At 37.7% G+C, this 27,033-nt stretch overlaps 1 protein-coding gene and 1 pseudogene across 1 annotated transcript; one reads left to right on the top strand and one right to left on the bottom strand.

Moving 5' to 3' along the window:
* Positions 1–1,145: 1,145 nt before the first annotated feature.
* Positions 1,146–18,821, bottom strand: LOC118752867 (muscle M-line assembly protein unc-89-like; the record flags this gene model as incomplete). Its single annotated transcript, XM_036487720.1, has 6 exons — positions 1,146–1,416; positions 1,626–2,003; positions 12,221–12,614; positions 12,681–13,985; positions 14,049–14,094; positions 18,579–18,821. Coding segments are annotated over 6 exons (2,396 nt in total), but the record flags the coding sequence as incomplete, so codon positions are not given.
* LOC118752868 lies at positions 16,777–18,511 on the top strand (annotated as a pseudogene).
* Positions 18,822–27,033: the final 8,212 nt, after the last annotated feature.

Below are 27,033 nucleotides of genomic sequence, written 5' to 3'. Positions count from 1 at the left end.
ACTCAAATTTAAAAAAATGTATTTAATTTACAAAGTAATTTATAAATTTTAAAAATTCATTAATTATTTAATTTTCAAGCAATTTAGCATTTCAATTTAATACCTCTCATGACGATAGTAATATCGATACTATCGATGTTTTCAACTATCGATAGCATCCCAGCTCTAGTATGATCTGTTTACTACCAGGGACATGGGCAACGTCAAACTCATAAAAATGTTCGTACAACGATTGCGCTCTCTTAGGCATGATAAGGTGAAAATATCCCTCAATGTAGGGACCTGTTGGTATGAGTAACTGGAAGAAATTTACAAAAAAAAAGGGTGAGCGGGAATTGCCTAAGTCTTTTGGTCTCGGCCAAAAATGGGAAATGGCTGTGGTGTTAAATAAAATAGTATACAATTCAGGATTCGCTAGTGACACACCGGTTCAGGGTTAGTCGATTTTTTTTGCAGGGCTTATTACTTTGAAAAGAGGAGTTTAAGCATTCGATTAGTATTTCTTTGCGAAGCTTTACAATAACAAGTTAATAGAGAATAGGGCATGCAGCAAAAATTAATGGAAATCGCAAGATCGAGTTTGGGGAATCATAGAATAGGTAAATAGTGGAACTAAAAATTTCGTATTTCAGTATTACATTAGGGGAGCTCACGAGTTGTAGCAATAATTCTATATTTTAGCTATTCGATTATCGTAACTATTGCTATTTCTGTTAGCGCCATATACAGCGGCGGGCGAATAAACAGGGACGCGAAATTTTCAATAAATCTGTGTGACGGTGTTGTTTAGTTTCCTCCATAAAAAAAAATCGAACATACTTACAATACCTCGTACGGAAGAAAATTAATGCGTGACACTGTCCGCAAAAAGTACTAAAATTAAAGTTAAGTCCCAGATACTTCAAAATTGCAGTTTGCTGCACTAAAATTTCATGGGCTACAAAACTGCGTAATATTTTTTTTTAAGCCCGGATTAAAAACTTTCGAGATTTTCATGAATCACTGTCGAATTTTCACAATTTTTGCCTAAAGTGTGAAATTTGGACTTGCATGGTTTTCGTTAGATGGTGAGCTAAAAAAAATATCAAACATTAAATAAACAAAAAAAAAAGCCAAAACTTGTTAAAATGTTGCGTCCATATTTATTTTCCCGCTACTGTATGTACGAGCACTTATAATTTCTGCTTGCGATTTCTAAATATAAACGTCGAAATGATTTGCCATTATAAATAATGCGCCTCATATCCATTCCTCTCTCCAGCTACTGTAAGCCCTTATGTAGCAATAAAGGCGTTAATGACGAAGTCGCCTTGTGTTATTACCATTTACAATGACGCAGTTTGCGTACTAGTTTCCCAGCGATTCACCTTTAAAGGTGCGCCAACGTCAACCATCTGCCCAATCGTCAAACGGCAACTGCATACCGCAAACATTTAAAGCACATTTATGGTAAAATAAAGCAATGCATGTGCCATTACGCAAAACGAAAACAAATCCAGAGGAGAATGCAGTTGTCGAAGTGGGCTGGAAGCCCACTCAACTTGCATTTAAAAAAAAAATTAAATATATAAATAAAAATATTTCAACTACATAAATACATACATATATTTCATACATGTACTCACCCCTTTGAACCAGCTGACTTGTGCGCGCGGTACAGCCTCGTAGCTGACGCTTAGCTTAACGCTTCCACCTATGAGAGCGGTACAATCCTGTGGTCCCTCCAAAATGCATGCAGGCACCTCGACCTGCTCGGGCTGTATTAGCGCCTCGATTGTCTTATCAGCGTCGTCACTTGTATGTGGACGTGGAGTCTGCTCAGCTGTAGGCGCGCGTCCTGGCAGCACAATGAGGCTAGTGTAAGCGCGTAGCGTCGAACTTGGCTTACCAAGATGTGTCACACTCAATTGCACCTCGCCGCAATGTCGCTGTTTGACGTTCTGTATGCGGAGTATGCGTATGCCGTCTGGCCCGTTGGATACATGCGTCGTCGTACGCGACTGCTGGAGTACCAACCAAGCCGCAATTGAAACAGCAGCCGAAAATGATAAAAAAAACAGCGCCGAAAAAGAGAAAGCAAAGCAAACAAGTGACGCGCACTCAGATAAAAATGCAAATACTAATTGTGTATGTAAAGTGAATAATGAAAAGTATTCCGACTTCGTTTACAAAGGGAGCAACTGTAGAGCATACGCGCGCCAAAAAAAAAATAAAAATAAACGTCTAATTATTATGTATTACCTAGGAGCTGGTACACTAGTAAACCACTAGCGCGGGAATTATCTACTCATAAAATTTTATGCAAAACACACTTTTATCTACATTTATTTGCACAAACGGCCAATTATCCGACTAAAAGACAATAAATTTGTATTTACTTGCGCGCTACCAGCTATAAAAATAACAAAACCAGGAGAATGAAACGTCAAACAGAAGAAAGCGCGAAAATTGCAGCGGTAAATTGTGGAAAACCGCAAGGCAACACTACGCGACGACAATCAGCGCCGAACTGGCAAAGCAGCCCGTCGCAGCTGTGCTAATTAACTGCGCCCGCTCAGCCTTAAATTCCATTAGTGGACTACTTGGTTGCGGCTACATGTCTCAGTTTGGCAAGAATGCCGACAGCGAGCGATGAAATAATAAGAATAATCAACGCTTCGGGCAGGTGGCCAATTGGGGCGTCTGGAGCGCCAACGAAACATCAATACGATCGCAAAATGCCAATTACTGGAAGTATGTTCTCAGACACTTGCGCTCCATGCAGTGATCCGCGGAGAAATTGAGTACAGTAACTCTCAACATGAAATAATTTTGTTCTCAATTGCTTGATAAAAAATTTAACCAAGGGAATAATAAAGTAAATACGTCACTACATGCATACAGCAGGAGAGAATTTGAACTACTCCTGAGCGCAAAATATAAATATTTAAAATAAACAAATACATACTAAATATGTAGATAACATCATCTGCATTTGACCTATCTTTTCCTCTACGCCATTTTCACGAAATATTCATTGATCCCGCGCATTGACGCGTGATAATATTCCAATGAATCATCGAGTCTTTTTTATAGGCACATTTTGGAATATCTTCCAGTTTTTTCTGAACGTGTTCGGTTTTATGTCTATACAAATAGGCCCACAAATGTGGCCGGAAATGTTAAATTTCTTCCGATTTCGATGAAATTTATTTTGTACTATATGCGATGGGTTAAATAAATTACTTCAATATCGATATCAATCTAAATTTCTTTGAAGACATTTATTTCCAAAGTATATGTAGGAGGGTTGCCACCGGATTTAAAAATTCAACTCAACATGAATTAATGGAATTAGCTAATTTAAATATGTATCACAACACGAGTATCAGACGAAAACGGTTTAAAAAGGTATTAGTTTGAAAATATTTTTTAAAGGATTAAATCCTGTTTACAAAGTTAAATTTGATGTACACGATAAAGGAGTTACTACAATATTGATATCAATAAAAATGGCCCTGAAAGAACTTTATTTCTAAACTGCAACTGTTCACAATTTAAGGCAATTAGGAAATTGAAATATGAACCTCGATATAAGTGTCAGACGACAGGGGGTTTGTTAAACCGTATAATGTAAAGCACATGTATTTATTTCCAAGTCAATTGTTTTATGAAAAACAAAACAATGAAAAACAGTAGAAAAAAATTTAATTGAAAAAATAAGACTTGCTATTGAACGGTTAGCAGCCAAACGCAACTAGTTGATATCGCGCCGATTCTAGAATGTCTTTGGGTAAGTAAATGTTGTCAAGTTTTGTATTTACTACTTTTACTTTTCCCTCTCTGAGCTAAACAAGATTTTCTATCAACTCTTAACATGACTTTTTTGCACTCACCTCCTGCATCCGCCTGCGATCTTCTCTATAATCTCCTATAGACTGAACGAGTCATAGTAGAAGTCCTTATATACACATGTAAATATGTTTTTAAGCTGCCGCAAAAAGTAAAAAGATTCGGTTTTCACAGTGGGTTTTCTATGGCCTATGGGCGCGACAATTTTCGTACTCTAGTCAAGTATATCGCGGCTCCCCCTAAACTTTTTTGTTTGTTTAATTTTTTAAGTTTTGCTACACCACTTGGCTCCACCCGTCGACCTGTAGAGCCGTAAGTGGAAAGAGATTATCCTCGACCCTAACACCTGTTAAGAGCACACATATGCATGTACATTAGGGTGGTGCAAAACAAATAAAGAGCAAATTTGAATGCTCTCGACCCCTAGGAGTATTCTATATTTTATATTTTGAAATGAAAAAGTATTTAGAGGTCGCTCAAAGCGCTCAAAGTTTTCCATGTATTTTTTATGGAAAAAACACCTCTTCGTAGAAATGGAATGGAATACTTGCAAATCAATATTTTTCGATCGTAAAACTCTGGTTCTCTTCAGGAGACTTCCAATAACAATTCCCAGTTATTTATTTAACAATTTTTTCATGCTAAAGATTTTTTATTTTCCACCCATTCCATTTTCTGGCATTTTCTGCCATTTTCTGGGGGTTTTGGCGGACCTATAAAATATAGTTACTATTAAAAAAATGGTTAAATAACCAATTGGATGTTATTTCTGGGAATCTTCTGAAGAAAACAGAGTTTTCCGATCGAAAAATATTGATTTTAAAGATGTCTATACCATTTCTACGAACAGTTGTTTTTTATCCCTTATAAAATACATGGGACACTTTGAGCGCTTTAAGCGACCTCTAAATATTTCTTTCTATTTCAAAATGAAAAATAGGGATATATTTTTTTTCGGTATAGGGGGTGAGAGCATAAAAATTCGGACTTAACTTTTTCACGCGCATTTTTGGACCACCATATTGTACATACATACAGTGATGGAAGAAATAATAGGACCTTTTTATCTTGACCAGTTTTGGCTATATTACTGTTTTTTATTCGATGTTTAATATATTTATAAATTCATATTTTAATTTTTGTACAAAACTTACGAAAATTCAACAAACTTTACCAAATTCTCCCAAAATTTTCACACTTTTTAGTCAGATTTTTTTTTGAATTTTCTGCAGTTTTATAGTCCAATAAACTTTATTTTTTGTTTAACCGATGTTTAATATTTTTGTCTTAAAGTCTAGCGCATTATATAACACGCAAAAATTATAAAAATTCAACAAATTTTACCCAAATCCTCCAAAAATTTCAAACTTTATTCAGTTTTGTTTGAAAAATTTTCGGTATGCAGTTTTGTGGTCCATCAAATTTTATTAGTACAAAGTGCAAATTTCAAGAAAATCTAGAAAATCGCGTTAATTTTTAATAATCTTTCTGGCTGACGGTGTTGTGCATTTTCTTCCATAAAAAGTTCCTATGCTCGACCATGCTCAAAGTTTCTTTTTATATGAAAGAAAATACCTAGCGGCGTGAACAAACAAATTTTTGAAAATCAACGCTATTTTCTAGATTTTCTTGAAATTTGTACTTTAAACTACTAAAATTGAATGCCCTATAAAACTGCGTCAAAAAAAAATCTGATCAAAAAGTTTGATTTTTTTTTGAGTTTGGTAAAATTTGTTGATTTTTTATAATTTTTGCGTGTTATATAATGCGCTAGACTTTAAGACAAAAATATTAAACATCGGATGAACAAAAGTGATATAGCCAAAACTGGCCAAAATAAAAATTTTCTATTATTTCTTCCACCACGTATGTATGTATGTTTCACACTCTTAAATTAATTCGTGATTAATTCAGTCTAGCACAAAACAAATATATACGAGTTAATCACTAAAGCAGGTAGCATAGAGCTCGCCAACGTATACTGTGCACTTATAAAAAAAAAATTAAATGTTTGGAGATACAAAAGTTAACTTTTAAGAAAATATGGGCTCCCGCATTTCCCAAAGTCACTTGTGTCAACAACAAAGTCGTCGATATGAACAAGCATGTCTAGCAATTAGCTCTCAATAGAAGTAACTATGAGTACGAGGAGAACATAAAGGTGAGTTTCACATTAGTGATAGTAAAAAATTATTCTCCTGCCTGGCGCGTTCTGTACTGGAACCTTATCATATACATACATACATACATATGTGTGTTTATATTTATTGTCTATAATTTATCATTTTCATTGAAATCCACCGAATAATGGCAAACTTTTCTATTATATAGATAGATAAGCGACTTTGTAGCTACCTTTTTGAGTAACATTTTGTTGTTATCGTTCTTCATACACTTTTCTTAAGGAAATATATATTTATTTTGGTAAACTAATTTCTTAAGCCAAATTCCGTTGTAAACAAACATTTGATTTGTTAGCGCTTTGGAAGTTCACGACGTCGAAGCTCTACGGCAACTGAACGATCCGACTATTTAGTTTGGTGATTCAACGCGCTGTGGTAGCGGAGTTCCCAAAGTAGCGGATACAATTTCATACATATCTACATATGTTCATAAACACATACATATGTACATACGTAAGTAAGTATGTACAAATGTACATTAATAAAAAAATATATTATAGGCCGCGGTTTGCCGATCGCTTTTGTGTGCCACCACTTGTCGGCGCGTCGAATAGTCGAGCGGCGCGCATACCAACGCTGGCGTTAATCTTCCAGCGTCAATTGCACCTAAGTGGGTATATCTCACATTTTTCATTTTTCGAATTATACGAGTATGTTGGCTATTGCTTTTGTGGGAGTGTTACGCAGTTTTGGCTAACGACGCACAGTGGACGATGCCTTTAGAAAATTCGGCAAAAAGTAAGTAAAAAAGATGTTGCTATAATTTTTTATTTGTACTATTTTCGCTTCGAGATAAAGAAATATCGTCGCCTGGGTAAAAGATTGTCGTAAGCGCAATTTTGACGATTTTTAGTTCTAGATGCAGTTATATATTTTGAAATAAGGTCTTCGATTGGTGTTATCAGTTTTCACATTGACTACACATTTTTCTATAATTTAGTAAAAATTTAGTTAGTGATGCAGCCATATTAAACTAATCAATATCTTAAAAATGACGTCCCCCACTTTTGGATATCTCCTTTAGTTTCCAAGATATTGATTAAAAAGTGTCGTTAATTTAGTAGAAATTTGTATCACATTTTGTCGTGTTTCATACAAAGTGGCTGCCAAATTGCGAACAAATAACGCTTACGACAAAATTTTACTAAAGAAAATCCTTCATAACCTCAAAGCTAATTAACATTAAACATTAAAAATTAAATAATTTAAGAATTTTGTAAACTAGTAACATTTTCAGAGACTTTGGAGAATATCTATCTTCGCGTTTTTGAGAAATTGCATTCTAAACTTCAATCGCGATTTCCCACAACCTGCCGAAATCAACATACGACAATCTTTTACCCAGGCGACGATATGTATAAGAAATGGCATAGATTTTAAAACTGCCACACCCACTTCAAGAGGGGCGGAAATGGTAAATGTTAACCGATTTTAATGAAATTCGGTTTAAATTTTAGTTTTAACGATATAAACATACATCAGAAAGATGGTCAGAGTCGACCAGCAACATCGCCCACCAACCATACAGAAATTAACATAAAAACCAAATTTTATTAGAACTGGATATTATCTGCCCATAGTGGGCATGGAAGTTCGCCGACGTATAAATATCATTTGGATACTGCCTTATTCCTACACAAAAGTACTGCATAGAAAATGTCAAAAAAATCGGATGACAATTACTTTTTTTGTCGAAGCTTATATAGAGACACAAGGGCATTCAGTATATGTAAAATTAATAAAAGGGACGCAGGCGAACGTGGCTAAAATTTATTTTTCTATTAGCTTAGAGTATACAGAATATTCTTATACCAGTCACCTTTCTCGGCACGGCGCCGCAAGGTACTTAAACTCTACATAAAGCCATGGAAAATCTGTGAAATCATATAAATTTTCTCAACTCTGAAGGGACTAAGAGAAAAGATGAAAACCTCTCAAAGTGCAACCCTTGGCATTAAAAGCAAAGGCGAATTCAGCGCCAATCAATCATGCAACTACAAATTTTAAGTCCTTGAAATGTTTATCCGAATTCTTGCGTAGAAATACGACTCATATTTAGAACACTCCCTGTGCCCTTTAAATACTATTATTGCCTCTTTTCTCAGAAAAAATCTTAAAACGTGTTAGTAGTAATGTCTAGAATATAACCAACCGCTTATTTGGATGTTTGGATGAATTTCGAAGCTTGAATTTTTCGCCATCCTCATACCACTGTGCGACGTATTGTTGTGACGATTTGAAGTTAAAAAAATAAAAAATGAAACGAAGCACAAATTTTTGTGATTCGCGCTTTTTTGCCATTTTTTTACTTTCGAGGACTGCTTGATAAGTCAGTGACTTTTTGAATTTTCACGCAGTAACTTTAAAACCAACACTGCTCCTGCCCAAAAAACCATGTCTTACTGGGGTACTGCGTAATTTAGTTCGTACTTTACAGCGAAGCTTTGGAAATTTCGGCGAAAATGAAAAAAAAAAATTAATTCTGTTTACTTTTTACAATTTGGGCTACGATTCCTGCCCTATCTAGCATATAGGGGGCCCCCTTCGGCTATTGGCTAATTTCTAATCTCAAGATATGGTTCCGCGGCAAAAGATTTTGGTTGAATCCAGAGGTTATCACTGAAACAAGTGTCTAACTAGGGCCTTGAGAAATTCCATTTTTTTGCAAGGTATACCAAAAATTAAAAGGCGAAATCCTTTTTATTAAAAAAGTAACACTGATTTATCAAACTGCCCTCATATTTTAACCACTACTCCACTTTCATTGTCGTTATTGCCCTACTTGTTGCTTTTGCTGTTGTTGCTGCTGTGCTGCCACCAGCTAGCCATCATCGCTGACACAATGAATGTCAATTCTTTTAATGTTTTTATTTCGCAATCTTTATTGTTATTTTATTTATTCATTAACATATTTAGAGCTGACTAATGTATGTATGTCTTGTTGTTGTTTTGCTTTTTTTTTTTGACAAGCGGTCAGTTAGCTGTAACCACAACACATTAAAAAATATACAAAAATAAAAACAAAACACCTTCGCACGCATGTGAACAATCGATAGCAATTACATACTCGTTTATAAAAATAATATTTTTTTGTAAAAATGTATTATTCATTTTAAAATACATGCATATATGTATGTATGTACATTAGACTGTACCAGAAAAAAAGTTCGTCTTACATCCATGACTCTAAAGTATTTTTGCAAGAAACTTTCGAAATTTTTTGTTTCAGCGAATATAGGGGTCGCCTTTTTAATTTATTTGTCATATCTTCGGCATTTACAGTAAGACCTTGAATTATGTTATATCGATGTTTGTGGCTCTAAAGTTCATGGACCTCAAACACTCCGAACTTTTTTTCTTTGCTTGTAAGAGGGTGCGGTCTAATGTGCATGTGTACCACCAATCGCACAGTGGATGAACTATTTTAGGGTCTCAACCAAACTGTGCTCACGTTACCGTCCAAGTGTTGTAATCAAACTCTAAGAAAATTTTATTTCAACCTATCACAATTTTTGCAGTGGAGTTAAGTCTTAACTTGCTGGTCAAACATTTTTATATGGATAATTCTGGTTTTCAGAGATCTGTAGTAAAATTTAGTGATAATTTTTTTCTTTGAATATTTCAACCTCTTAACTCCCAGCAGAATGGGTATTTTGATACTTATTCTGAAGTAGTTTCAACATCGATGGGACCTTAAGACAAACGCTAAGCGCGTTGCTTATGTGGAAGGACTTTCAAAGTATTGATAAGATTGGGTTTGATCTAAGTAATTTGTTTCAGTTAAATTTAATCGCAAAAAAAATGTATTTATAGAATCGGCAAGTGATCGCCGTAAAACTGACTGTCAATTTATTGCTCGGGTTGTGTGAAAAATTATAAAAAATTAGCTCAGTCCTGCAAACGGTTCCGTGGAGGAGATTTAAACGGTATTGTTTTCCAAACATATAATGGCAAAGTGCGAACTTTTTATCAAATAAAAAATGCATCGAAATTTAGATATTCAGTGTGAACTCTTTAAATTTACTTAACCTTGTAATTAATAGTCATGATGAGGTGGAAAAGAATCCTCCTAAATCAATTATTGACTCTACCGTTGGAACATAATTTGGTTGGCGCTCTAAGCCCTAAAATTGCTGCACAGCGTTATAAAAACCATTTCCCTGCATACAAAGTAGCAGATTCAGAAGGAGTTTTCCAGAGCCCCATTGCACTAAATTTACCTCAACTATGTATTGTATCAGTGTTAGCAAATGTTCTCCAAAAAACCAAAATCAAACTCTCGAAGAAACAAATTATACAAAAATATCCGGCAAATATTCGCAATAAACCTACTGTTGGAGGGTCAAAATTGCATGGTCATGCGAAGTTATGTATGTACATGCACACGAGATTTCCCATTTGTTCATTCTCTAAGCAATACATTGATTGGTCAGTCGTGACTACTGTATGTACATATGTACTTGTAGTCAATTGCTTGCAAAGAGTTTCACAGCTGCACTTGCTTCGAACAATGTGCGATATGTTTGTTGAAATCAAAATTTGAAAGGCTTGCCGAGAAAGAAAGCAGGCAGTCATTTGCATGGCAACATATGGTTCTGAGCTCTGATGCAACCTTGGCCTAGATTAATGAATTTGCGTATAAAAGTCTGCTTATAGAAGATATGTACATACATACATACATCTTTATGTATGTGGTAAGAAATTATAGGCATTTAATAGCGATATTTTAGTATGCATTCCAGATTTCACATTTCGGTTAAGTAATCTGAACGGTTGAAAGTAATAGCTGGACATAAATTTTTTGTTTTTTAAAAACTGGGCATATATATATTATATAATACAGGACATAATTTTTGTATACGTTAAAAGCTGGGCATGAATTTATGTTCACATAAAAACTGGACATAAATGTTTACTCATTAAAGAAAAACTGGACATTAATTTTTAGTCATTATATAACTGGATATAATAATTTGCTTCTTAAAAACTGGGCTTAAATTTTTAGTCATTCAAAAGCTGGGCATACATTTTTGATGCATTAAAAACGTGGACATGAATTTGTCGACATTTAAAAATTGGGCGAACATTTTTGGGAATTTTAGGCCATTTAAAATATGGACATAAATCTTAGGTCTTTTCGAATTGCACTACTATTTTTGGCAATTTAAAAACTGACCAATAATTTTTGATATTTAATACCGGACAAAACCTGCTCATTTAAAAACGGGGCATGCATTTTTAGTCATTTTCAAACGAGATACATTTTTGTTCTGGAGATAAAAACTTGGCATATGTGTGTACATACATTTTTTCGTATTTTTTTGACTGGTGCATACATTTTTAGTCACTTAAAAGCTCAGCATATATTTCTTGGCCTTTTAAAAATAGACTTTTTTTGTTGGTTATTTCAAAAAGTTGACATAAATTTTTTGGCAATTTAAAAAATGTAAATTAATTTTTGGTATTTAAAACTTTGAAAAAACTTGGTTATTTAAAACCCGGTCATTAAATTTTGTTCATTTGAAAACGAGACAAATTTTTGGTGGAGATAAATGTTTCGTCATTTAAAAACTTGATATACATACATACGTACATAACGTTTTGGTTACTTTGAAAACTAGGCAAATATTTTTGTCATCTAAAAACTGGACATAAATGTTAGGACATAATTATTGGACATTTTTGGACTTTCTAAAATTGGACTAATGTAATTTCGATCATCAAAAATTGGATATACATTTTTAGTCATTTAAAAACTGAACATACATCTTGGGTCTTACAAAAGCTGGGTCTAAATTTTTGTGATTCACAAACGAGACATATTTCTTGGTTATTTTTAAAGTGAACATATAATATTGATACGAAATAAATATAAAACGTTATGCCTTTGAAAAGTGGCTATACAATATAAGTTAAGGCTACTGAATTGAAAAAGGGAGACACGTATATAATATGTTTACTTTTTCTTGTACAGTTAAAAACTTAATTCTTAATGCGCTAGAAGCGCCCGAATTTGGTACTTGTGGATTTGCCTAAAGGGTCTGCGTATTCTTACTCTTGCACACATATGTAAGTACATACGAACACTTTGCTCCGCTCAAATTTAAAAATACATTTACTAATTAAATATTAGTCACTATCGCGTGCGGAATTTTCTTCCAAAAATTCATCTGTCGAAAATAGCTTCCCTCTCCTCCATCACTTACCTTTATCACTGCGCCGTCGTTGTCCTCGTCGTCGTCATCATCGTCGAATGACTCATGCTCGCTGGCTTCATCCTCATTCTCTTCTACTATTTCGCGACCACCGACAAACCATTGTACATTGGCTTCGGGTGGGTAAACGCGCGCGCAAAATGCCACTTCAGCAGCACCAACATTCGTCAGTAGCGGCAGCGGTGATTTCAGCAAAATCGGCTGACATTCATGCTGCGCTAAGGCAGACAAACGCTCCTCTTCGGCTTCGATAATGTTAAGCTGACAAGCAGTGCTGCAAGTTAGACCGGCAGCAGTACGCACTTCGCAGGCATACTCGCCGGAATCTAAATCGAAAGCGTCGTTTATGCGCAGACAGAGTATGCCATTGCCGTGATCGATTTGACTGCATTGGAGAGAGGAGATACATAGTAGGACTCTATGATACTCGGAAAACTAAATGGGTACTCACTTGAAGTCCTCATCGTCGGGTAGCAACTCACCGTTGCGCGTCCAGGTGTAGCTATATGGCTCTGCGCACTCTAATTCTAGGCATAAATCTACAGTATCGCGTTCGTATGCCTGCAATTGCGTGGGAAGTGAACGGGAAATACGTGGCTCTCTTAGGCGCGCAGCCAATGCTTCATCCTCCGTTGACTGGAACTGCACCCAGGTGCTGGAGAGCAGTGGCTCGTGTTCACCTTGCAAAATGCATGTGTACAGGCCCTCATCGGCTTCGGTCACATTGTCAATACATAGCAGCGCTTCATGTTCGTTCACTACGATTTGCACGCGCTCATCATCCTCCTCCAGTTCATAACCATTGTTATAGAACTTACAGGATGGCACAGAGGATCCACGATAGCCGGTAGCCAAGGCCATGCGGCCACCGATCGCCGTCGATGGTCCCATAATGCGTCGATGTATGTGTGCATTGCGTCGTGATGAGGATGCGCGTACGCTGCGCGCGGAAGGTGAACGCGAGTAACGCGAACGACCAATCACATCGAGGCGTGCTGTAGCCTCAATACGTCCGTAATCATTCTCCAAAGTAATGCGGTACAAGCCGGCATCATCGAATGTGACCTCATCAATTTCCAGAAAACGCAAATCATCCACCTCTTTCACAGCTATTCGCGCAGTAGGCGTAACGATGATACCCTCTTTATCCCAGGTGGACCAGGGTGTGGGATGACCAGCTATTGCGCATTGGAAGCGCACGCTATCGCCCTCTTCGACGACACGGCTGTGGGGAATGGCAAGGAATTTCGGCGCAGCTACGCAATGCGAATCCAGCATTGCGCGTCGATAGCTGCCGATACGTCCGTCGCTTAGATCGATTTGTGACGAACGATAGGAGAGGCGACGCGGTGAGAAGCAACGATTGGGTGTGGAACGTGGCGTTGAACGTGGAGTTGAGCTGGCTGACAGCAAACCACTGGGACGTGATAGCTGACGATTCAGCATGTTCTCTTTTTCTTCGGGCACGTCGACAATAATGCAGGCGGAGGAAAGTGTGCGTCCGAGATTGTTCTTAGCGACGCAGGTATATTCGCCCTCATCTTCTGGATAAATGCGTGGTATGCTAAGGGTGGCTTTGATACCATCGTAGGACATTGTCAAGTCTTTGCCGCTCGGCAGCACGCGGCCATCTTTCTCCCAAATGATTACCGGTTCTGGGAATGCTTCAACATGGCATTCCAAAGTGATGGCGTCGCCATCGCAGCAGCGCAAGTCTCGGAGGTGGCGAATGAAGCGCGGGAAGGTTTCAACGTTGCTGAAATTGTTTAAAGTAATCTGTTGGAAGAAACTTGATTGGAATTCAATAGGAGGGGCTTACCCGTGACGTATAGAACCCTTCTCCATTGATAAATTATTTAGTATATCTGAAAAATATTTGAGAATTAAAGAAAGAGAATTATAAAAAGAAAAAAACCAAAAAGTTAAGAAGCTCTTTACATATGTTATATTATGGGCTGTTGGATCACACTTTCAGACATTTTTTAATAACGTGTATACCACCTTTCTCCAGAGACTCCAATGCTTGGCTATGGTATCCCTACAACAATATAAATCTAGCGAAACCTTCTTTACCCTTCATTTTAGTGGCGGATCCAACGGGGGGGTTTTGGGGGTTAAACTACGTGTCAGTCATTGGCGGACCAACGGGGGTGTTATACATACACATGTGCCACATTAAAACACCCCCCGTGGGTCCCCCACTGACTGGCACGTAGTTTAACCCCCAAACCCCCGCCGCCGCCCCGCTGGATCCGCCACTGCTTTCTTTCATGTTTGGCTTCCGGAATAGCTTCCACATGACAATAGACTTTAAGTGGAATAGATAAGCGGCAGGTCATCCGCATAAGCAACCACATGACAGTTCCTTCTTTCCAGAGCCTCCAATAGACAACAAAACCTAAGTAGTGGTGAAAGGGTGTATAAATTCAATCTTATCTGAGAAGTTGCCCTACCCCATCCGCTGCGACAGTTTGGTCACATAGCAAGCTATAAAATGGGCGAGGTCGATTTGGATGCTCGGTTTATTTCGGGAGTTTAAGTTAACATTATAACCACTCAGCTATCAGGGTCATAGACTTGTTGATGTCGCTTTCGAGCTGGGCCTCTAAATGCCTGACTTACATCTTCATCGCCTCTGACTATTTCAAAATCATGCACACCAAGGTCATCCTTCTCATGTGCGTAGAAATATAGCGGTATCTTTGGCCGCCAATTCAAGACTGTTCGGGAATATATAGACCCTCAGTGGACTCAGTGAGGTTATATGGAAAGCGCTTCCACTATGCAAAGCGATAACACTGGTTAAAAGGGGAGTTTTGACGGGGCACTGCGCAATAATAATCCATTCAGAATGCCAGTCCTACAGAGCCATTTAAAGATAGAAGACTTCTTAAAAAATAGCCGGAAGCTCTTTAACGAATAATAGCCAACTACTCCGACGTTTTTAGGCCCGCAGACTACATAACTCCTGGTCCCAATCTGGAACGAATGAGAAGATAATCGAGTATGGGGCAACAAGAAAGCTCTATAACCATACACATAGATGGCTTTAAAAGGGGTCTAAAAGTTGGAAGTGGGACAAATTGTATTCGATAGCATGGCAAATGGAAACACATTGGGTGCATTGAGCCTAAATGTGTCTCTCTTCTAAACTATATACATAGCCATACCCAACGGCAGCCATAGCCTTACCTTCTTCGAGGGTTCGGCTGGAGTATGAAGGCTTTAGTTGAAATCAACGGCTGGATTTTCCAAATCATTAAACTGTCGCTCATCATTCTGGTAATAACTGAAAAGCAGAAAGTAGCTAGGGTGGTGTGCAACTACTGAAACTCGGGAAACCTGGGAACCTAGGGAGTCACATCGCCCGATGTCTTTCTCTCCCCCAGTTGTGAACATAGTTGAGAGGACTTGATACTACCGCCATTTACACGCTTAGAAGTACATCAGCATTGTTGTGGTGTCCTGACTCTACTAAAACTTTTCATAAATCGAAATTACTATTCTACATGAGAGCCTTTCCTTGATCTCATACGCCAATAACTATTCGATTTTGGCGTCGGGTAATCATATTTCATAATGATGATTATTTCTCAGACCTTTTCAGCTTCTTTACTGCACCGAACCTAACACTTTTCCCTTAGCAGTGAACCGAGTCCATTTCTTACCGCAAGAACGAAGGAGATCAAGCTGAAGCTTGGGCATACAGACCGATAACACTACGATTCCAGCCTTGAAAAAAACCGAACGTTTTTGTGGTTTCCTTTCATAGCAAGTTTTCCTTGTCCGCCACACAGCCGCAATCGTCAACAAAGTACAGAGCCGCAGCACAGTATTCAAATCGCTCGGCGGCAATTGGGACAAGGCAAAACGTGCATAAATATGTACATACATGCCATTATACAGCGCTCCGAACAGCTGTGAGATGCCTTTTGATGTGGCATCAGCGAGGTCCAAATGCTCTCAGTTAAGGAGCATATATCAAATAAACTAATACACATAAATTCACTCTTCAAAACGAACAAATCTATTAATTCATTAAACTGGTAAATAAATGTTTAATTTCATTAGAACAATGCCGTGGATAATTAATTTTTATAACAAAATTTAAATAAATTAACAAATTAATGAACACTTCATGCGGGAAATGAAACAAACACACAACCGTCGTCGGAAGAAGGAAATGACAATACGGCCACTTAAATTGCAATTATCATAGCATACAGTTAGGCGCAACAATTTGTTTTCTATCATCACGAGCGCCATCTCGCGTGAATTGTGCATAATACTGCCACGCTGTTTCAATCAGCTAACACAAGCAACAATTTTACAACTAACTTGCAACTAAACAAAAATATCTATACAAAAGCCTACATTCAAACAAAAAAATGAATTATAATTTGCCAGCTGAATAAATGCACATTCAAGCTGTGTTGTTAATTTCAAGAAAAAATTTTAATTACAAATCAAAAAGAAAACTCAATAGCCTGGTATCCATACGGTCCTACAACAACTTTTTGCACACACCCATTTCCGCCAACATCTGGCAGCATTGCAAGCATTTATCTAATTTTAGCTTCTATTTTATCATTTCCATTGTCCGCACAGAATTTTCAACAATTTTAATAGCTACCGCCGCTGCCAATAATTATTTGGCACAAAATGATTGTGATGCATATGGATTTGGAGCCGGGGTATCGCAAAGCGGACATTAATAATATCCCGATGGTGCGCAGCGAGACGATTTTCGGTTTCGTCACAAAGATTGCCACCAGCGGCGGTGGCGGGAAGAAGCAGCAGCCTGCTAGCAGGTACTTTTATCACAATTGAGCTAATTCCATAAAATATACTACATTAATATATCTTAAACATATTCTAGTAATAGCAATAATGTGGATTTACGCGTAGATTTTGTACAAGTCAGAAGAGCTGGTGATGTTTTCGATTTGCGCGCGGTGGTATTTCCCGCAGCTTCTGGCGGTAACCATGAGGCACACATAAATGTAGATCTGAAGGTGGATGAGAAAAAGGACGAGATATCAGAGACGAAATGTGATCAGTGCACCAAAAAGGGTATGTTAACACTGAGATTCCAAGAATGTTACTTGTACTGATGTCATTGTTCCAACTTTATGTAGAATCTTGTCCACATATACTCGCATTCATCTTCTGGCTACATCGTAAAAGTACAGATACCGATGCGCCGGCCATACGAGACTATTGGGGTAGTGAAATAGAAGCGCTAGCTGAAGAGGAACGTGTTGAGGCGCTACGTATTCGCGACATATTCGCCTGTGATGAACTACGTTTGGAAGCCGATCTAGAGGCAGCTGCTGTTAGTGAGCCAGAAGGGCAAGCGTTCTTCGATACTGTACTTGATGAAATGGAGAATTTAGGTTTAAGAGATTCAGCGCTGTACCGCCACTGTAGATCTGTATTGGACGAGTTCGAGCCACTTTTCATACATCACATAATGTTGGATGCATCCAATAATGGTGTGAAGGATTCTCGTTCATTTGTGCAACACATGGAAGATCAAGCTAAAGAGGGACTCTTTGAACGACTTGCAGAAGTTTCGAAAACAAGTTATAAGACTCCCATTTGGTTAGAAACTCAATACATGCGATTACGCTGTTCACTCATACATCGGGTTGCATCGCGCAAGGATTCTCTAGAGGATGAACACATTATAGATCTATTGTTCTGCAAGGAGCGTGAGTACAATGCTGAGGAAAAGCAGCAATTAAAGCAGCATAAACGCTTTATATTGAAGCAGACTGAAAAAACTAGAGAATAAAACGTACAGTGAATGCGGTTTATTGCTGAACGAAAGCTATCCATACATATGTGCATCGCCCGATGGTATCACCGATGACCACATCGTCGAAATAAAAGCACCAAAAACCGATGAGGAATTCGAAAAGTACCTCGAAGGCCGTGAAACTATTGCGCCTAAATACATGGCACAAATACAAATCCAAATGTATATGGCGAATGTGACAAAAGCGCTTTATTGTGTGCTTAGTCCCACCTTCGATACCAACGGTGCTCTACACTACGTCTGGGTGCAAGCCGATATGGAATTTGTAGCCAGCTTGCTTGGCGCAGCTGAGGATTTTTGGAAGGATGTGGTTTTTCCACGCTTGGTTAAAATCTACTTAAGTAGTCCGTAAAGTAATGTTTAAGTAATTAGATTAGTTAACGCGCACATTAAGTAATCTTGTCGAACGTAAAACAAACATTTAATAAAACCACTTATTGCTAATGGCTAAAAATTAGAAATTTACTTCGTAGATATGTATGTATGTATGTTTGTATAGATAGTAAAGGAGAGCTTGTATGTACTTACCTTTAGCGAAAATTTGCAATGATATTACGGCCTTTGCCTCACCATGACAATTGCTCGCAATGACCGAGTAAGTGCCAGTGAAGTCCAGCTTGGCACTGGGTATTTCCAGCCTGTATTCTGGTCCGTCGCCCACCGGTCGGAAATGTGGTGCGTCTTTATAGTATTCCGGCTGTAACAAAAAATAAGGATGAAAGAGTATGAAAGTCGGCTTCGCAACAAATAATATAGATTCATATGGGATAGCTAGTAAACAGGACTTCTCAGAAAAGGGTTGAAAATTTAGCCGTGTTTTATAGTACTTTCAAAGTGAAAAAGACGAGAAACTTGCAAAACAAAAATGCTAATTCTCGTATGTGGCCCAATTGAAAGATACTGTTAATTTATTAAAAAAAATACATATATTTCTTCATACTTAGTTAAAACAAGTAATTTTTAAGCAAAAAACACAACGGACTTCAATTCTCATATAAGAATTTAGGAGTACCGTTAATTTCTTCATGATCCAATGATCGGATCTAAACCAAATTAGTATGAGACCTCCCCTGAGGCACCACCTTTCCGATAGAAAAAACGATAAAAAAAATTTCCGAAGAATTCATAACCTCATTTTTGGCGTCGTCTAAAAATTGGACTAAGATGTTTTTCCAGCATTCGAGCGATATGCATTTGCATTAGACTGTTTCAAATTTCTTATTTTTAAAAACCTCCTCTTTAATACCTCCGGGGGGATGTTAAAAGATGCTTGTTGAAAGCTCAACCCTTAATATTAAGTTTAAAAGATCGCGCATCGCAGATTTCTATTTTCCATATAAATTACTTTAAAAAAAAAAACCTTTTAACTTGGAAATTAGTTTTATCGTCTTTGAAACGTCGAACTGAAAAGTGCAACATATTTTTATAGGAAAATAGACGCTATACAAAAAACGTCTCTTTTAATTTTTTGATAAACCTACTGGTTTAACGGTTATTCAACCTTAAGATTAAATCCAGATGCATCACGTTATTCACGATTTGCAGGAACAGCTGTTCTCTCCATTAATAAACCTATTGAAAGGTGGTAACCTGGAACGGCTTCCTGTAAAAACCTGTAAATCGTGAAGCATCTGGAACGCAACTTTAGTTAAAATAGTTGTAGTTATTTTCTACTATCAAAAAAAAGTCGTTTAAAAAAATGTAAATGCGCGATACGCCACCTTTTAAACTTAGTACTAAGGGTTGCGCTTTTAACAGGCATCTTTTGACATCCCCCGGAGGTATTGAAGAGGTTATGATTTGCATTAGGGAAGCGATAACTTTTTGTCGCCCGACGCCCTAATGTATGTATTTACATCCATACATATGCATGTAATTTTAGTTTTAATTTAGCGTCGGCAAGTGTGCAAATTTTACTAACCAAACTAACCACAATGAAGGTACTCGAATTTCAAAACTGTGACGTTAACGCTAAAGCATTTGTTCTACAAAAAAAAAAAAAATTGTGCATATTTAGAATAATAGTTTCGCAACGAAAAATTAAAAAAAAACCAGGTGGTAACAAACGAATGTACGTACACATATACATATATACCTTACCTTAATATAAAAAGCGCTAACTCATTTTCTTTTAAATTTCAGATATTTAAAAAATCTCGAATAGAAAATATTGGGGCATAAAAAAAAAACAATAAATATGAAGCCGACTCTTACGGTTAGTCGCAGCTTTTTTGACAGATAATCCATAGAAATCGCAGCTAAGGAACTATATACTATTTGTTAGGTTTTTCAATTAACTAGTCTGTATAGAAGCATAAATGTTAAGTAGGGACTTTCTATATTGAGCTAACGATATGTGTTATGAGTAGGGCTGTGCGATTATTCGATTACTCGAGCAAGTTGGTTAATCAATTATTCGGTTAATCAATTACTCGAGTAATCAAGATTTTGATTACTCAAAACGATGATTAATCGAGTTACTTGAAATATGATTACTCAAAAAAAATAATTTTGCTCGTAATAGAGTTTGCTTTGGAAAATGCTTATTTTCTTTTTTACATTCTGTGTATGAAAAAAAATTTTTGTTTTAATTTTTGAAAACAGAAACGTTGTTTTCAAAGTATCAAGGAACTTTAACTAATTTATACATATGTAAAGAGTTGAAATGTTGATTACTCATTTTATTCGAAATTTTGATTAATCATAAAGCATTTTACTCAAATATTTTTGTTTTTGGTTAATCAAAAATCTTGATTACTCGAGTAACTGAACTTTTGAGTAATCATAATTTCCAATTAATCGAATAATTGAGTTATTTACTTTATGATTAATTAAAATTTTGAGTAATCAATTAATCGCACAGCCCTAGTTATGAGTATTATAGCATCAAAGTCATACCGACTCATCAGTCTTCCATATTTTCTATTAAAAACCAATGGGAAGAATTGCAGAGAGCTATATCAGGCATAAATAGTTCCCTTACAGGAAATTCTTTACACAGAAGAAACCAATACGCCAATGAAGGGAAAGTTGAGAAGGCCATGGAGAACAAGAGGAGGCAGTATGTTGCTTCCTGTACGTAGAGGACGATATCTATACCATGGATCACTCTCTTATAGACAATGGGGAGCCTTTAAATCTACTCTTGGATAGGATAGAGTCAGCCTCTCAGCAGCGAAAGTATGCCCACAGAGCTGAGTGATGCATCCTCTAATATAGTCCGCATATAGTAGACGAACAACTATGATTTCTCTATGATCAGAGCGGATGGCATTGCCAAGAGAAGCAATCACCGCGCTATTTAGAGCTCTGAATTGAAAACATGATGGATGGTAGGGGGATCTTTTCGAAGTTTTCTAATGTCCTCTATTGCATAAGGGCGAAGCTCTTTAGGAACTTTGAGGTATCAATTGCAAATCGAGCTCTCTTGATTACAGGGAACCTATATGCCAAGCCTATTGGGGAGGTTTGGTATATAAACCGATTAGAACTTAAAAATGGAAGAGCTGGAGCAGGTAAATTTGCAGAGAACTTTGAAAAATCTGTACGAACAGGCAGCTAAACCCCCATTTCCTAAGCAAAGAATGTCCAAATACAACTGCATTATGACAAACCGTAGGACTTCAGGTCGTACATAAAAGTTCTGTTCGATACCAAAATTAACCTTTCGAAGGCATTGGACACGGTCAACCACGCAACTCTTTGCCAAGACTCTGCTTTCAGCTCGGACGAAGCGATGGATAACTAAATAACATCCAATCTACAGTCGAATTTCAAAACTCGAAGTTCAAGCCATGTAAAATTAAAGAGCGGGTGCCTCAAGGCGGCGTACTCTACCCGACACTGTTTAATCTCCGATAATTGCACAATCACGATTGAGAGAATACAAAGGTTGCGCCGATTTCGGACCGCTATTCCGCTCTTAACGAATTTGACAGAATCATTGTTTGCATGACGTTACACTGGTGCAACTTGTTTGCGTTTTCCTTGCAACATTTTTTCTTCTTCTTCCATTCTTGCTCACGTTTTGGCATTTCTCTCTCGCAATTGCACCAGTGTGACGTCACACAAAATTTATTCTCAAAAATCCTCTCTGATCGGCGCAATCTTGTATTCTATCATTCTTGTTGCACAATAATAGTGATGGGCCCAAACATCGACAGCCTTTGCCATAAGATAACCGACTATCTCACCAATCTTTCGAACTTCTTCACTGCAAGGAACCTCAAAATATCCGTCACGAAATCCCCCGCCACACTCTTCACAACAAGGTCCAAGGAGATTAGGCTCAGACTAGACCCTCCGTCAATGGCGCCAAAATACCGACGACCAATCACCCCAAAATCCTCGGAGCGCCGTCCAATAAATTGTTCTCCTCCGCGCACGCCTTAGTCACCTGCAACAAAGTGCGTGCCGGGAACAAAGTCCTCAAGTCGCAGACGGCAGAACGAAAAACAGGCAGTGGATAAATCTGAAAACATTGCAGAACGGATCTCTACGTACGGCACAGACTGCCATGTCATGTCGCCCTAGAATCACCCACATAAAGAAAGCCAGATGCTGGCGGCAAAAGAGGACAACACCATGTTGTCGGATCAATTCATTGTGGGATGTCCCCGATGTAACCACCTCAACAACGCCCGCTTCGAAACGAACCGCGTTCGTGACACGTTGAGCGACGCCTGAACGACTAGAAGCCAGACATCCAGATCGGTCGACACACGCCCATAACTGTAGAAGAAGCGGAACCCCCAAAAGTAACCTGAGGAACCCTAGCACAACTTCGTTCCTGGTGGTGCCACTGATTCAACAGCTCTCTCTCTCTCTCGGCTGTACGCACAAGTAGCAACCACCTGCCCTGCATGTGATCATGGTCGACACAATGACCAACATCTCTACACATGCACCTCCAATCCCATGACCCTGATACCAGAAGCAATCTGGTCTCAAACAGAAGCAATCTGCGCCCAAACAACGCCACCGTCTTTCTCGGCCTCAGGCTTGCAGAATTAGAGGATGAATATTATGACGCGGGGAATTGAGCACTGCTGCTATATCAACAAGCCTAGAGTCCTAATCCACTTCCACCAAAAGAACTCAGCTGAGCTTGGTTAGTGAGTGATTTGGAAGAGGTAAGGTCAAATCCTCATGGAGCTGGGGTCCTCGCTACCGCTAGCTCTGTTCCGTAGAGGTGACATAGGAAGAAGTATAGGCTTTGAGAAGAGGTTTCAAATGGAGTTATGCAGCAAACAGACCAATTCCGAGAGACTCCTTCAGGGACCACAGGCGGCTCGAAGGCACCAGAGGGAATAGGGGCTCGAATCTTAAGACCAAGGATCAGCATCTTTCAAGCAGTAGTTTACGTCATCTATATTTGTGCGGAGACAATCATAAATGGAGGGCACCGAAACGAGACTAACATAATTCTAAGTAACAACCAGGCTGCAATCAAGGCTCTATTATCTTATGAAATAAAATCATCATTAGCCCTTGAGTATATTGAGAAGCTTAACTCCCTTGGCAGGCACAAAAACATAAAGTTAACGTAAATACCTGGCCCCACGGAATATAGAGTAACGAGACGGCGGACTGTCTCGCAAGAGAGGCGGCAGCTATCACTCCCCGGAGGAAGAGAAACATACTGAGGGATATAAACTGGCAGAGTTTACTGGAAATGTATAACATAAGGGGCTTTTAAAGCTTAACTAACCTCCAAAAAGAAAAGCTTAGAATACTAACATGTATCCTTACGGGACACTGCATACTAATAGGACATATCTAAGTGTAAGCTACGGATATAGTCAAATCATCTGCGGCTCAACCAGCGAGACACGTGAGAGAAATCTAAGCCACAGCTTGAGCATGTTCACTCCCTATCCGCGAAAGTATCGATGAGCTTTCTGAGGGATCTAAATTTAGAAGAAATATTGTGATCAGTAGAGGGCACAATAGATCACTTAGGTCTAGGTTTCTATATATTTACCTATGTATGTGAAACTCTTCTACGAGTACTACAAATATGTGGAACTAATTAAAGAAAAAATTGATGAGATGTAAGTGTCCAACGGCTCTGTGTCTCATATTTTCAAATGCTAGTAGCTGTGATTAATTTTCCTTTTGTCTATCTAATTACAAAAAAAACTAAATACATACATACATACATATCTATGTTTATAAATATCTCCACGCGTGTATCGTTATAACACAATAAACTCGATTTCAAGGTCACCAACGTGGACACGAGTATTAAAGTATGTACATACATTAGGGTGTCCCGTCCGAATAATAAACATTTTATGGAATTTTATATACTTTTTCATCTAAGTTACTGTATACATACATACATACATCCATCTCACGGATAATGCCTGCCGCTTTTCATATTACTCCTATGGCCGCATCAACATCTCATTCGATCCATACCAAGGATCAGCCAGGCAGGCCGTAGTCGCAAACAGTGTGCTTACGCGGTTACGCGGGAGAACGACCCTCTTTCCTTACGACTTGTAGGGCCAATCTGCAATATCGCAGAGTGGCCTCTACGGAGCAAACAGATCGGAAACCCATGCAAGTTGTTTTGCTTCCCACCAACGAAAACTCTGGCATTATAGTGAGGAGCGAATGTAAGGATAAATGGCTTCGGAGAGACTTGGGTAGGTCTCAAAGTCTCTGTCTCAGTGTAGCTTCCTAACCAAATGCTCAGCTTCAAGTCAACACAGATCATCATCAACCAACAACAATAAAACTTAAGCCATACGTTATTTTGAGCGTAAGTATATCGAATTAAGGGACACTCTAATACATATGCATACATTTACATTGTATGTATGTATATATGTGCGACACCGTAGTGAGTTTGCATGGAACAGTTAAAATAGAGCTTCAAGTTCAACATTTGCAAAGCACAACAATGCCAGAAGCATTTCGAAAATATTATTTTACACGCCTTTTAGACGCATACAAAACGTAGCAACATCAACCAGAACGTTTGTGCGTCCATACTAGAGATGGGCGCAGGATATCGGGACCCGCAGTACCCTCGGTTCTGATTTCAAAATGGCCGAGATGGACGGTATCGGGAAGGTCCGTAAAAATTTAGCGGGTGTGAGGGGACCAATATCCTTTCTCGTCACTCCCGATAAAATCGTAACCTCCTCAAATTCAGAAAATCTTTTTTAAAAATGTTGTGTGAAATATGCACTTTTCTATGTTTTATTGAGAAGAAAACGAACAGCAAATCAAAATATAACAATCGGAAGATGCTAGATCTTTCACAATATTTTTAACCGACATCCACAGAAGTAGGAAGTTAACCGACGAACTGTTAACTTCTATATATTTATTTATTTTTATATGAGAATTGAAGTCGGTTTTGTTTTATGCTTAAAAGTTCCCTTTTTTTCATTATTTAATATTTATTTGAAAGTCATATGAATTTTTCTTAATGATGGATTTTGGGACCCACGGGACCAGCGGTACAATTCCGAAATACATCGGGATGGGCGCGTTCGGGACTTAAAAATTTAGTTTCGGGATGGGCGGAATCGGGATTGAATATTTAGTCCCGTGCCCATCTTTAGTCTATACACATGTACCAATATGTATGTATGTATGTGTACATATAAGTAGCATTTGGTCCGGATGCATTAGAAGCGGCGCTGCTGACGACTAGAGCGCGGAACTGAATAGCAGCGACAACAAATGCGGTAATTTAATATGACGACGATTTTGCAGCTTAAACAAAAAAAAAGTGCATTTTATTATGCGAAAAATGAGTGCATGCATACATACATACATACATATGTATGTGTGCATTGCAACAACGTGTATGTTCGGGGCATGCGCGACCTGTCAAATTGGTGAATATTGCAGTCAACATGCACCGGCGACAGTGTGTTACCTATAAGTATATGTATGTATGTACGTATGTAGGTACATTAGGGTGCATCAGCCCTGCAGAAAAAAAATTATCAATTGATAAAAAATAACCCACTTGTAGTTAGCATTTTTACGGGATTTCTATAAAATATATAACTTGTAGTTGGCTACAAAAAGCTAACTTGAATCAAGTGGACAAGTAATGCAGGAATAATGAAGAAGATTGTTTTCTTTAAACGCGTTTCTATTCAAATGTCCTGCACTTCGCAAATACTTTTTCGAATTGAGGACAAATAAAAGGAAGATCGAAGTTTCATATTGTCATTTTGAAGTTATGTCTGACGGAGTGGAATATGGGACGACCTGCAGCAGAATATGAAAACAAATATGAAATGTAATAAAATAAATTTAAAAAAATATAAAAAAATATTTTAAAAAAATATTTTGTTTTTCCTATTGATCTTTTTTGTCCAAAAGTAGTTAGTTACAAGTTAGCTACATCAAATGCAGAGGTAACCACCCTTGACTACATCTAATGCAGAGGTAACCACCCTTGACTATTTCGCGGCCGTCGCCATAGAAATTTAGTTAGCTTTCGTCAAAGAAAATATACAGATAATAAGTGACTTTTAGCTCCTTCCTAATCAACTTAAAGTTAGCTTATAGTTAGAATCATTTCCTGCAGGGACTCTACATAAAAAAAAAACGGTACTGTTTTTCTAACGGAAGAATAAAATCTATCATATTTTAAGACATCCGCCGAAATATTTCGGAAACATATTAAGATTTATGTGAGCTAGACCGATTTGAAAATACCTTCAAAAATTTAGTTTTTTATACATAAATTAAATAAATTTTTAAAAATATTTTTTCCAAAACATTAGTTGAAATGATAGAAAAGTTAAGTTTAAAAGGTCTGCAGAAAAAGTTTGAAAGATTGTATGAATAATTTAATAATTTTCGGAAAAATTAGGGCCGATGCCTTAAAATATAATCAATTTTATAACTCCGGTCTCAAACCACGATTTTTTTTTTTTTTGGTGAGGCACTTTAATGTACTACATACATTACTTCATACATACCCTCTAATATTAGCATACATACG

Source organism: Rhagoletis pomonella, unplaced genomic scaffold, assembly GCF_013731165.1.
Source record: "Rhagoletis pomonella isolate Grant_MI unplaced genomic scaffold, Rhpom_1.0 Rhpom_scaffold_01922, whole genome shotgun sequence".
NCBI lineage: Eukaryota > Metazoa > Arthropoda > Insecta > Diptera > Tephritidae > Rhagoletis > Rhagoletis pomonella.
Note: the sequence above shows the minus strand (reverse complement) of the source record. Positions and strands in the feature narration are given on the sequence as shown.